Genomic DNA, 13,481 nt, shown 5'->3' with positions numbered 1-13,481 from the left:
ATCACGTTTGGGTTCAAAATTGAAGCAAGTTCAAAACTCAAAAAAAAAGTTGCCATTATACGCGCTGCAATGCGCATAATTCTGATTGCACTCAAACGAAAAGACACTATGCTAACTTGATTCCAACAGCTACTACTCAAACCATGCCAAGTTCTCACGATAAGAGCGTACAATTTGTAGGGTTGGCCTATATGTGAATTTTTATAAATTCACTGTTTCATGGCCGTTTTTAGGGGGCCAGATTACATGCAAAATCGGCAAGGATTCATTTTACTAATTCAGATCGATTAAAATGAGATTCAGAAAACATTTTGCAAATATAAACAAATCAAAATTGAACAACAAAATTACAAAAAAATACATTGGGATATGGATAGCATGATGTAGCTTAACAAAAGAGTGCCGAGAACTGGATGTAAAATGTAGTAACATTTCAAGAATGAGGTATTTGGTCTAATAATATAAAAATGGATGATGAACCAAGAAAACCAATGAGGTATGACAGGCAGCAAAAGTACAATTTCTCTACAAAGGAACTTATTCCGCTATGATATATTGCTTTTTACATAAACAGTAGAATGGGTCAATCATTACAAAGATAGGACTGAACATCTCAGTGTAACACATTTGAAAACAAAAGGACAATCAACAGGTATTGGTAACATAGATTCGTTCAGATATAAATAATAGAACCAAGAGAAGTATTGAAGCATGATAAGCAGCACCGGCGCCCTTTTAATATAAAGGAGATAATTCTGCCTGATTGATTTATCTCCAATAAACATTAGGTTTGAACTCTCCCTATGAGACATTTAACTGAGGTATTGATAACAAAAATCTAATAAAATATGAATAGGAAATAATTCTAAGAGAAGCAATGAAGGGTGGCGAGCAGCAACCATATTCAGTAATTACTGCAATGCTTAGAGATAGGATGGACATATTTATCCCGGGGGAGAGGAAAGCCGATATAAGACGGCTCAACCATATGGCGAACCACGGCCTCTAGTCCAGTTACCATTCCATATCGGGTATAGGATTAGTTATGCTATATTAGTCCACCAAGAATAACCCCTATCCCAGGCTACACAACTCCTCAGACCTTTCCCAAAGTCTTTTCCCAACTTCACTATTCATCGCTACAGTTGACCACGCCTGCATTTTCATATCCACAAAGTATTTACCAGAAAATTTCTCAAGACCAGGTTGTAGACAACAATAAAGCGGAGTTTGACTTCCATAGTATGGTGAACGACCAAAAATCAACATAACTAAATATCTTATTGTACTTATGAAGATGCCACGTTCAGCAGCGAGATTTTCTCCTAAGTGACTAATAAAAGCACCAGGATGTGCCGCATAGGCTGTGATGTTTTCATTTTTAATCCTTTTTGAAAGCTCAGTTGTAAAATATACATTCATTAACTTGCTGTTTGCATATTGGAGAGCTACTTGAATTGAGTACATCTCGCGATTTGTAATTGAAGTTAAATTATTGAAATTGATTTTTCCAAGTTTGTGAATGTCAGATACCAGATTAACAATTCTGACTGGAGAATTCTTTGCTGTTTTTCTAAAAACTGGCAACATTAAATTTGTCAGTAGGAAAGGTCCGATATGATTTGTCCCGATAATCATATCAAGTTCATCTTTAGTTTCCCCTTCTGCCACAATTGCTGCATTATTCACTAAAATATGGCAACACCAATCAGCGTAGATGAATATTTTCACAAAGTTTTTAATAGACTCAAAATCCGCTAAATCAAGTTTCATCAAATGCACATTACGATTGTGACTTCGCAGTCGAATCTCCTCCACAGCTCGTAAACCTTTCGAAACATTTCTACAAGCGATGATCACTCTTGCATTACATTTTGCAAGACCGATTGCAATATGTTTTCCACAGCCACGATTCCCGCCTGTCACAACAGCCGTCTTTCCAGTAAGATCAACTTCGACCTCACAGACTGGCCCAATTTTGATGAATTTTACCCATGCTATAAGTATTACAATGAACACAGCAAGACTCAATAAAATAAGAAAAACTGACTCGATGGTGACAAAATCCATTTAGTAAATCAATCCAGGCCAAACTGTATGTGACTAAGCAATTCTGAATAGAAAGATAAGAATTGAGAGACAGGATTTCAACGTTAGTTTTAGAAAGACAAGGCGCCCAGGATCTTCGCTGATAGTTGATGCCCACGCTTAAGTAACCGGTTATCATCCACAGAAACTCGCGGATCTTTTAACGACGACGCGATTAATTAAGAGAGCTGGTTACCAAAAATGCCAGTTTATTTCAAACGCTGCGTGTTTTGTAAACATCACGTGACTGATATACTGTGAGTAAAAATTTAAAAAATAATGTCATGCTCTGCCCACAAGAAGCATGTCAAGTACGAACTACACGAGACCCCAAACCCATCCGCATATTTTATAGTTTGGTTGGGTATGAAAAGGCTAATGCTCTGATGCTTGCGCTTGATTGGTGGAGGCTAAAACTGGCCAGAAGTCCCAGTACCAGTGTTCACTTAGCGCACTTTTTTGCGAAAATTGTGAAGCACTTTCACAACTTTTTTAGGGACTGCGAAATAGCACTTTTTTCCGATTTTGAATGAAATAAAAATTCAAAGTTAACAAATATTTTTGAGTATTAAGTTGACAAATAAGTAACATACTAGTACTTTTGTAACTCAATTCTGCAGGCTAAGGGCACCTAACTTGTTAAAATCGGCAAAAGCACTTTCGCACTTTTTTTTTCGACTGCGAAGCACTTTCGCACTCATAATTTGCTTAGAGTTAACACTGCCCAGTACTATAAATTCAGCAGTGACAATAGTCTGCTCTGGCCTTTATTAACTACAATAGGTATTTCTGGACAAAAAAAACAGAATAAGTAGATGGGTTTTCAAATTAATTTTAGGAAGAGAATATCAAGATGGATAATCAGAAGCAGACAACGACCACCCCCCCAAACCTAATTTCTGGTATGTTTGTCAAGTTACATTAGCGTGATAGGTAGGGCTGGGCATTTTCGAATACCTGATGATTTCAGAATCGAATCGAATATTTTTTTCGAATCGAATCTCGAATACTTGGGAGATATATAATTGTATGTAACTTTCTTCTTGTATTTGGTCCTCCAGACCCTTAAATTACTAGAAACGTAAAATACATCACTCAGACAGATTGCTGAGCGTTCACAGACTTCACACACAATAAAAAACACGTTTTCATCAAAATCTCACTACAGAAAAGAGTCATATGTCAGAATTGCGTTGAAAGAATATGACTTCAATAAAAAAAATTGAGAAATTTACCTCGACAATATTGGCGGAAGGAAAAAAACAAGATGGCGGCGATTTGAAATTCCGCTCTGAACCGATTCGAATAATTTACTATTCGATTCGAAATGCCCAGCCCTAGTGATAGGTGGAGGAAGCTATAAAGAAGCACGTATTTTTGTCGTGGAGTTCCTAGGTTTCTCTCGTAAAGTCAAGGGGCTCCGTATGGAACACTTCGAGAAACTTGTTCTAAGCAGTGGGCCTGAATGACCTTAGCACCATAAATATATAATCCATTCCTAACTAATAAGAATAACTGAATGGCCGGAATACAGGAATAACTTATGCTAAACAGTATAAAATACTACCGTATATACTCGCCGATAGGTCACGCCACCGTATAGGTCGCACTATTAGTTTTGTGTTAAAAAAGTTTAATTTAGAGTTGACTCGCACATAAGTCGCACTGAAAATCTAGGAATTTTAAAGGCCCTTTGCCTAGCTTTTTTGCATAGATAACTTCCATTTTTTTGTAGGGCTTAATATAATCAAAATATGTTTATCGACACCTGTGAGCGATAATGGTGTTCCGACTTAATGGCGATTTGTCCTTATGTCAAGCAGATTGGTCGCAACTATATTTTTTCAATAAATTGCGATCTATCTGCGAGTATATACGGTATTCTATTCTTTAATTTCTTGATCCCAGGTTAAGATGACTTTGCTCCACACCGTATGGACTTTGACCATGTCAGGATATTTCAAAGGGGGGTGGTTTCGAAATTTCTAATTATCAAGTTAGACCGCAAAAGTTAGCGGGTTCTGTCGGAAGCCGGAGAATGTAGGTTTTCAAGAGTCTTCAAGGGTCTAAAATGCATTTTGAGTTCGTTTCGATGTTTTTTTTTACATTTTATAAAAGGGGTTCAACCCTCTACTCCCACTGTTACGCTCCTGACCTTGATAACCTTTATTCATCAACGTCCAAAGTCGAGGAAAGAAGGTATCCATCCACTTCTTTTACAAAATTCCATCCTTGTCACAACTGAGTTTTCATACAGTTTATAGCCTGCATAACACTAGGAAGCTTACTTATTTATTTGATAGAAATCTGGAAGAAAAATAAGCGAAAAAGGTTACAAAATGTACTAGAATAGTAATGCGAATCAAATATTGCAGTAAAGAAGATCTAGTCTACTTTGGTCAAACCTCATTTGGGAGTCAATGAGCATGACTTGACAGCATTAAAACTATGAAGATGGCTTAAATTTATATGTAATAGAACTGGGAGGATTTCGTAGCCATAAAAAAAATAGGACAGTGCAATTTATTTATTAGGATATAACATGAACCACTATAAGATGGCGAGGAGTCCAGCAATCCTGTAAACCCATGCAGAGTAATCAGAAGTGACGTGGTGAGCGCAGTTCTAACAATTAGCATGATGTGACACATCAAAGTGGGATTCTCGATTGCAATGAACTATTCCCATATGTGCAATCTGAGCTTGGAACCACACAAGAAACCTATGTTTTTTTCCATTAAGCTTCCCCCTCTAAATAGACAGGTAAATATTATCTCAAATTCTTTGAGTAAGGTGTCCATCACTCACATCATGTCAAATATAAGCAAAGTTCCACAAATAGGCCATTAAAAAATATGAATACTAAGGATGTATGCTTGTCATGTCTCATTAACCCCTGGACGAGGTTAAGTACAAATAGTGCCAGAGTAGACCAGATCAGAAAAGCTTATACAAATTGTGCTACGTAAGTAGAAAGAATGGTACAATTGGCAAGCAGGTTGAAGCAATAATATAATAGATATGTGTATGTATGCTGATCCTTCTAGATCAGGGGTGCACAACACGGGGCACGCGTGACAAATTTGGCACGCCAAGTGCTCTAGCGTGGCACGCGAACAGTTTTGTAAAAAAAAATCGTTTATGATGTACATTAAAATATCACGTTTATATCAAAATCAGCCGTTTTTTTATTAAGGACATTAAATTGTTTATTAGTTTGATGTGTGTTTTACAGGAGTTAATTTACAATACCAACAATTGTACGTGGCACGCGACAAAATTATTTTGATAAATTTGTCACGTGTCCTCATTTGAGTTGATCACCGGTTCTCAACAAATGGACCATGGCCCACGGAAACATTTTCATTTGGGCCACAAACCTATTGAAAATTGCCAGATAGATTGATAAATTAGTTAATTGTAATTGCAGTAGCAATGAATGATGATGTTTTTGCTGATGAGTGGTGATTCTCATTATAGTGTCTATCTTTACAAAAAATAACTTTTTTTTATTTTTCTTGTAATTTTTCCCTCGCATGAGAGGGCTAATGGTCCAAAGAATTTCCGAGCAACAAAAGTGGGCTGGCAACCAGTGTTCTAGATCAGGGCTACTCAACTGGCGGACCACGGTCCGAATCCGGACCTTTCGAGTATTAGATTTGGACCGCACCTAATTATTTATTTTGGATCATTAGCCCCACTTTTTGAATTTCCTATTATGAAATGACTTTCATAGTTTTGAATATATATACGAAGAGAACTATAACACCATAATAAACAATTTTAATTTGCTACTAATCATTAGTCGGTCGAGGAAGTGCTCGTTTAAGGATGCCGAAATATCATTTATGGAGAGACCGGACCCAAATAATTTTGAAGTTTTGTTTGCGGACCTTCGATAAAAATAGTTGAGTAGCCCTGTTCTAGATGATATGTAGCATGGATGATGAGCCACTAACACATACGTTTCAAAGCCAGGTGCAAGCTTAGACTTGAGGAGTTGGCACTCCTGAGTCAATATTTATTTAAGATGACTCATCTACATTCTAAATGGAATGACAACAATTATCGCCAATGAGTCATACCGTATATATTTTCGCAATTAAACTGAGTTTAAAAACTAGAAAAAAGGGTTGGGAAACTAAAGGGTCGAATTATACGCACATAACTCTAATGGCACTAAAAATTCGGCCTATGCGCACATAACTCTTGTTCGCTCTCAAACGAAATGACATTATGCTAAATTCATTTTTCGATGTGATATGTGCGTCTGGCGTGTTAGGGTCGGCTTACATGCAAATCTTCATGAATTCACCTTTTTCAGTGGCCTTTTCGAAAAAAGAATGTAAAACACTGAAAAAAGATTCCAGTAACGGAATTCAATAAAGTTTGCTTTAAACATAAAATATACAAAGAAAACAATATTCACAGCATTGATAGTGACAGAGCTACTAAATTCATTTTTCGATGTGATATTGTGCGTCTGGCGTGTTAGGGTCGGCTCATATGCAAATTTTCATGAATTCACCTTTTTTAGTGGCCTTTTCGAAAAAAGAATGTAAAACACTGAAAAAAGATTTCATCAACGGAATTCAATAAAGTTTGCTTTAAACATAAAATTTACAAAAAAACAATATTCACAGCATTGATAGTGACAGAGCTTCATTGAAAAATATTTTGCAAGACATAAAATAAAGTATTTGAAACTGTTAAAACATGCTGAATATCTGAATATTTTGACAATAGTGATAAGTAGGTTATTTTTTGGCGCTCCTGAAGTATGCGCACCAAGATGTCGCATACCCTGAACCATAACCTGAGTTCAGGTTGTGCGCCATCTTGGTGCGAATACTTCAGGAGGTCCTATTTTTTACCATACAGGAAATACAAACTGTAGAAAATGAAAGTTTCAGAGTGAACTTGATCTTAAAAAAAAAAGACAATAATATTCACTAAATTGTGTTGCCACAAGTTGGGCATGTCATAGAAATATGGGGCGAGATATAGAAACATGGGGCATTCCATAGAAATATGGAGCATGACATAGAAATGTGAGGTGTGGCATAGAAATATGGGGCATGTCGTAAAAATATGGGACATGTCATAGAAATATGGGGCATGACATAGAAATATGGAGTATGTCATGGAAATATAGGGCATGATATATAAACATGAGGCATGACATAGAAATATGGGCATGACATAGAAATATGGGGCATGACATTGATGGAAAACCCAAGTTCAAATACAGCCATGTTTGAAGTGAAGACATGAAAACGCTTCATAAAACAATATCATTCATTTTCTGAGTTGAATCAAATGTACAGTCAGATATTTTCGAACATTATTGATACTATACCGATATTTTTTCTGTTCTGTTTTGTGTTTCAGACTGTTTGTTATTCAGATATTCTGGTACAGCGGCAGAATCAATTATAGTTCAATATTTGCTAAATCTAGAGGCAGAATCTGGTTTTATAGATGATAATCATGTCCCATAAGTTATGTCGAAAATAAAATGAAAAAGCAACAATAACAAAACACTTAGAAGCAGCTGATCTGAATATTGTCCAGTTTTAGCCTTCCTTAGCCATATAACCATGCCTAGCCAACATAGGATTTACATTATTGTCCAGGGGGATGGAAAAGCCGATATAAAACAGCTTTAATCAGCGATATCTCTCATTGATTTCGATTCAAAATGTCACTCATGGCTCGTTAGACTGAATAAATATATTCAAATCATATCTCAATAGTGTTTAGCATGAACAGAAGACTGTATATGACGTCCCAAATAAGAGTAAATACCTGGCTGTGTTTTTACTACTGCGTGATAATTTTGGATCGATATCTCGGGTCTGATATATATCTAAGTTGTCATTCATGGCTTATTTGAAAGAGGAGGTTATACACAACACACTGAAATAGACAATTTGTCTGTATAACTACCGTACTTTCTTTACTACAGTCGTTACAATTTGAAGCAATTTCTCGAAATTTATTTCGAGAATGTCTACACCGAAAGAGAGTATAGATATCTCGCTCGCAAGGCGACTAATAAAACCATTCGATAAACACCTACGTGGTGTATTTCGCTTATTTGAACGGCGAAGAATATACTTTTTATGGGAGGTGTCAATAGTTACGCAGATTGTCGGAGGACATAGGTCATATGGAAAACCACAGACTCTCGTCAGGTTACCATTCCATGTCGAGTACAACGGCCGGCAACCAACTTGCCTAATGTTAAACAAGTTCATGGACGCCATCTTGTTCCATATTTGGGAAACGCGAAACAATGGAGTCTCATGGGAAATTTTCGTCGTGTTGTTGTACCGAATCGAATAAGTCCGCTGTTATAAGGGCTAGAATGAAACCGAAGGGTGGATTTTGAACTTTAAGATATATGCTATCTAAATATATAACGCAATTGGGAATACAAAACTATCTAATGCGTTAAATTTGACCACAAACACAGCGTAGAACCATTTTTGGTCATTTTTTCAAAGATTTTATAGTGATACGCCAATTTGAGGCTGTAAAATGTCACCGCAACAATCCTACAATGTCATTTGTTCTTCTAGCGCAGCTTGGAGCTCAGCAGTAGGGCATTATGGAGCTTGTCAGACAAAATATGTTAACCAGAAAATAAAAACGGCCATTGAAGCAAAGTTGGGTCGGCCGGTAATTTCGACGAATAAATACAACTTTTCATCTGTGACGTCATAAGAAACGCCATTGTCAAATAGTTAATTATGACGATTGGAATGGCCAATTTACTTCGGAAGCAATTCGGAACCGGTATACTTGTCTTCAAAGACAATTTAATGTACTATAAATGTAATTTGGCCAACATGAAAAGATATAAGCATGTACGGCTAAGATTCTACTTCAAAACGCGACCTTCAAAATTTTTCTACCTAAAATATTAGTGAAAATAATAGGTATGTTTTAATAATTGTGTTGGAACTTCTCATAAGGCGCCGTGTTAAACTGCCGAGAACAATAGGCACAAAATGGCGTCCATTGTCTTAGCGTTGCCTCGCTTATATTATATATACGCTTTGGTCGAGTATGGGATTAGCCAGTTATTTGTTTTCGGAATCATGGACTTGGTGGCGGAGGAAGCGGTAACCGACCAGCGGTTACGTGAACCACCCTACGACGTCGAGGGGTCAAGCAATCTTCCAGTACATAATATCATAGCATATATAAAAGATGATAAGCTTTAGAATTTGGCAGTCTCTACTTCCGTCCAGAACAGATCCGATTCTCATCATCTAAATCAGAGTGATGCACCAAAATGTGTACTGCCAACGAAGTGCAATGTTTTGCGAAAAAACTTGTTTTTCAATGATATCAAATGGCCGATATTGGCTGAAAAGCACTCAAGAATAGAAGATACGACTTAACTATCAGTGAGAATCATTGAGACATGCATGACATGCTAGCATAACTGTTATCATATCCTGTTATCTCGTTTTGCATGTACGCCATACCAATTCCAATTTAGCGATGTTTAAATCAGGCGGAATATTCAAATGTATCAAAATCGGACTCAGTGTATCCTCGCACATAAGAAGACTCCCTAAACCAGCTCTAAAAAAGTGGATTTATAAAAATTTGCATATAAGCCTAACCTACAAATCCTAATCACTGTCAAACCCTTTAGTGTTATCTGAGTTAAGCCCGTATAAGCCCTTAATTTGGTAACTTTTTGTAGTTTTAAACTTGGCTTATATGCGATGGTATACGATATATTTGATAAAGTAAATGCATGATTTTAAGAAATATTAGAATATTTTCATTTGTCAAAGATTCAATAGTGAAAAGAAACATGCTGATTTAAATTAAAAATTCCTTCAGCTACCCAAGTAACAAAAATAGAAAGTATGAAGTGGAACTAACGTAATCATATAAAACAACTACAAAAAAATGGTGTTAAAATGTATTTAAATTAGCAACACACATTTTTGTGGTTACTTAAAGTGGTTTCACTTTCTAGTGCTAAGTAGTTATTGATTTATTTATTGAATAGCAGACCTTGCCATGATGTATTATATTGATAAGGAATTGTGATCAAAGAAAACATGCAGGGTAATTCTTTATACTGATCAATAGTACTAGCTGACATAAAAACGGAACCCATAAATATCCTGATTACTTATACGAATAACACTGGTTCTCAACCAGAGACATTTTCAAATGGGCCACAAGCCTAATAGAAATTACTATGGTTATTGAAGAGTTTCATTTGTGTCATTATAGTCAAATTTTTATTCTAGTAGCAATGAATGATGTTGCTGCTTTTCATTCTAATTATTGAAATGAAAGTAATTATTTTTACGAAAAGAGTCTTGTTTTCTTGTAGTTTTTTCCTTGCATGAGAAAGTTAGTTAGCCACAGAATTGTTATACAATTAAGTGGGCCACGAAAGAAAAAAGGTTGAGCAGCGCGTGTCCCATCACTAATTAATTAATAACTCGCTAATTATACGACATAATTCATCCAAAATCAATAGGTTTCTGATCCGAAATATGATGAATGCACATGCAAAATTTGGAGCAGATTCAACCACGCCTTCGTGAGATATCACATGCATTTAACAGACGGACAAACAGACAAATACCTATCAACATACTTACCGATCTAAAGATTGATAAGTAATAATAAATTGAACCATAGCTTTAGTAAACAAAATAGTACCGGTAATGTGTGTATACGTATTAGCAAAATTATAATTTACAATAATTTAAATTGGTTATATTTTAGGGCATTGTCTTTTCCCGCGACGCTCTGGTTGTCACTAATTCGTGGGCTACATGGGGAAATTTTATTTTGTTTGGGCGATCTAGATGTCTGAAATTATATAACCAACAGACAAAACACGTTGCACACTCTTGGTTTAGAGCAGGGTGGTCTAAACCCAGTGGCTTGCGTCGCATTCGGAGAGTAATCAAAATATCGTATTTTAAATTGCTTTTCGTAAAATAAATCAGAAAAATCGTTTGGCATATTGTTGTTTTATCACTACTGTGACTGAATTGACTAGTATGATGGCTAGCTGAAGCAACTAGCGAAGTTTAAGATGTGATGGGCAATCTAAATTATTACATGGATTTCTATCGTTTTGGTCGGGAATATATGCTAACAATATAGGCATGATAGAAAACTAAACATCGAATGCGGATTCCATTAGCCTAGGTTGGTAATGCCTGATAACTATGTGTTTACACAATAGAAGTGCTTGTTTTGTACTACACTGTTTACCTATTCTTGGTACTATTGTGGCCCGCGACCAATGCAAAAATAATTTTGTGGCCCGCGGAGCCCACAACCTTGGACTAGGGTGTAGTTTAGAGTCTTTAAAATAGCTCATAAATATTTTGAAACCATTGTTCTATTCATTTGATGAGAGTCGCATTCTTATTCTGATAATACTTCTAAGTTTTCAAGACAAAAAGGCGAACATTTAAATTTCTAAAAAAAGTTTCATTTGAAAATATTACAAAAAAATAGGTGCTCTTCGAGCTGGTTTGAAGCAATGTTCACCAAAGTATTTCAATAAAATGCTACAGGAGTTATAAAACTCAAAAATTATTTTTCTGATGTTCCAAAATTTTTCAAGTTTCTACCTTAAGGGAGAAAGCCTTTAAATTTGGTTTTAGTTCGATATCATACCCTCCGGTCCGTATATTTTCTCATATCGGAATCTCTTTGGGGCAGGTTTCAGTACATTTTTGCTTAAAACGGTTGACTGTTTTTTAATGAATTCAAAGTGATTCTTAGCAAAGTTATACAATTCCATTTCCATTTTCCAAATTTTAGAACTGTGAAATTTGTTCAAAGTTTCCTCGTTAGGGGGTACTTTATGTAATGTGTTCCTGATATGGGATTGGGACCCCTCTCTAAAATTGTTTGTCATCCCCCTGAACATTCGAGGCAGAACTGCTTCCAATACTACGACGAAATCTTCCATGTTTTCAGTTAAGCCGACAAGCAAATAATTATTCGCTAGATTCCTTTTAGCTTCTTGTAATGCCCATTCATTTCCAACATCCCAACAATCCGCAGACTGCCCGCAAAAAAACGGGATTTGAAGCCATAATTTTTCAACTGAACAATCGCTATTTCGGCGTCCCTTTTTCACACACTCGTCAAAAGTAGTATCATCACCCTGTCTTGCTCTTTTAAGTCCTTTACGGTAATCGTCACCATACCGTAAAAAGTAATAATACGATACAAGTCTATCCAAAGGGTCCCTAATTATGTTGATATAAATGGGTGTCACCGGACTGCCAAATCGTTTAAAATCAAGATAGGCCATATGCCCATGAAAAAACACTGGCCTGTACTCCCTCCAATCCGTTATATTTTGAATAAGTTTATATTGGTCCTGTACGGACATTATATGACTGTTTTTAGTAGTGTTTATATGCAGAACATAAATCCCATTCCTTTTACAAGAGTCATAAACAAAATTCGTAAAAGTCGTGCTTCCAGTTTTCGGAACTCGATTGTATAACACAACAGTCGAGCTATCGTCCATAAATGTGTGTTTTTCCTCTTCACTAGTTTTTGCGAAATCTCGTACAACGGTTTTTGAAGAATAAATCCCATTGCTTTTTACTTTTAAGAGTTGTAATTCCAATATAGCAAATCCAAGTATGATCAGTAAAGCAAGAGGTATCCACATTCTTCGCGAAGTCATGTTAATTGTCCTACGCATCACCGAATATTAGGCAACTTACAAAGAAGAAAAAGATATAGTATGCAATGACTTGTGTTACAATCCTTGCATTATACGCATTCGGATCCACCTGCGCAAAGGCATAGAGCAAGGTAAGGTAGTTAGTTTCATGTAACCCATCATGTAACCCCAACTGTTAATAAATGATACAATTACTAATTTCGAAACTTCTAATCAGTCATCAGAGTAATAATAGGCACAAACAACACATGAAATTGAGCTTTCTTGATCATTTATCGAACACCTCGACTGGATTTTAAAACGTGAATATTAGCATGCAGCCGCATAAAATTAACAAATAATGAAAAAAAAAATTTTCAAATTGGGCAGAGAACTCATAAACAAAATGTGCTTTCATATTTTGGCTAATGCAATATGCAGACGGTCACAGTCTCTCAATTCCGAGACGTTCCAAAAATTGGTTCAATGAAACAGACACTCTATTTGTCTCTCGTTCAGCATTTCCAAAATAGAGTGGAATTACTGTATTCCCTACTACAGCCTGGGAGGAATTTTGGGTCAGGTATAGTTTATTACTAAAAGTACTTTCAGTAGGCTCAGCTTGTTATTCCGGGTCTCGTGTAGTTTCGTACCTAACGTACTTTGGGTCTCGTGTAGTTTCGTACCTAACGTACTTTGGGTC

The 13,481-nt window shown here is 36.2% G+C and overlaps 1 protein-coding gene and 1 pseudogene across 1 annotated transcript; both read right to left on the bottom strand.

Moving 5' to 3' along the window:
- Window positions 1-22: 22 nt before the first annotated feature.
- On the bottom strand, window positions 23-4,351 carry LOC120336381 (retinol dehydrogenase 11 pseudogene; annotated as a pseudogene).
- A 43-nt stretch (window positions 4,352-4,394) lies between these two features.
- LOC120335589 (heparan sulfate 2-O-sulfotransferase 1-like) lies at window positions 4,395-13,115 on the bottom strand. The gene has a single exon (XM_078119345.1). It carries the CDS (start codon window positions 12,815-12,817, stop codon window positions 11,753-11,755), a length of 1,065 nt encoding a protein of 354 aa, XP_077975471.1. The 5' UTR covers window positions 12,818-13,115; the 3' UTR covers window positions 4,395-11,752.
- Window positions 13,116-13,481: the final 366 nt, after the last annotated feature.

This window comes from Styela clava, chromosome 2, assembly GCF_964204865.1.
Source record: "Styela clava chromosome 2, kaStyClav1.hap1.2, whole genome shotgun sequence".
Classification (NCBI taxonomy): domain Eukaryota; kingdom Metazoa; phylum Chordata; class Ascidiacea; order Stolidobranchia; family Styelidae; genus Styela; species Styela clava.
This window is presented reverse-complemented; position numbering and strand designations above follow the sequence as displayed.

Bases quoted from the DNA above. Each gene is read 5' to 3' on its own strand.
- LOC120335589 (XM_078119345.1), bottom strand. From the start codon at position 12,817: ATGCGTAGGACAATTAACATGACTTCGCGAAGAATGTGGATACCTCTT.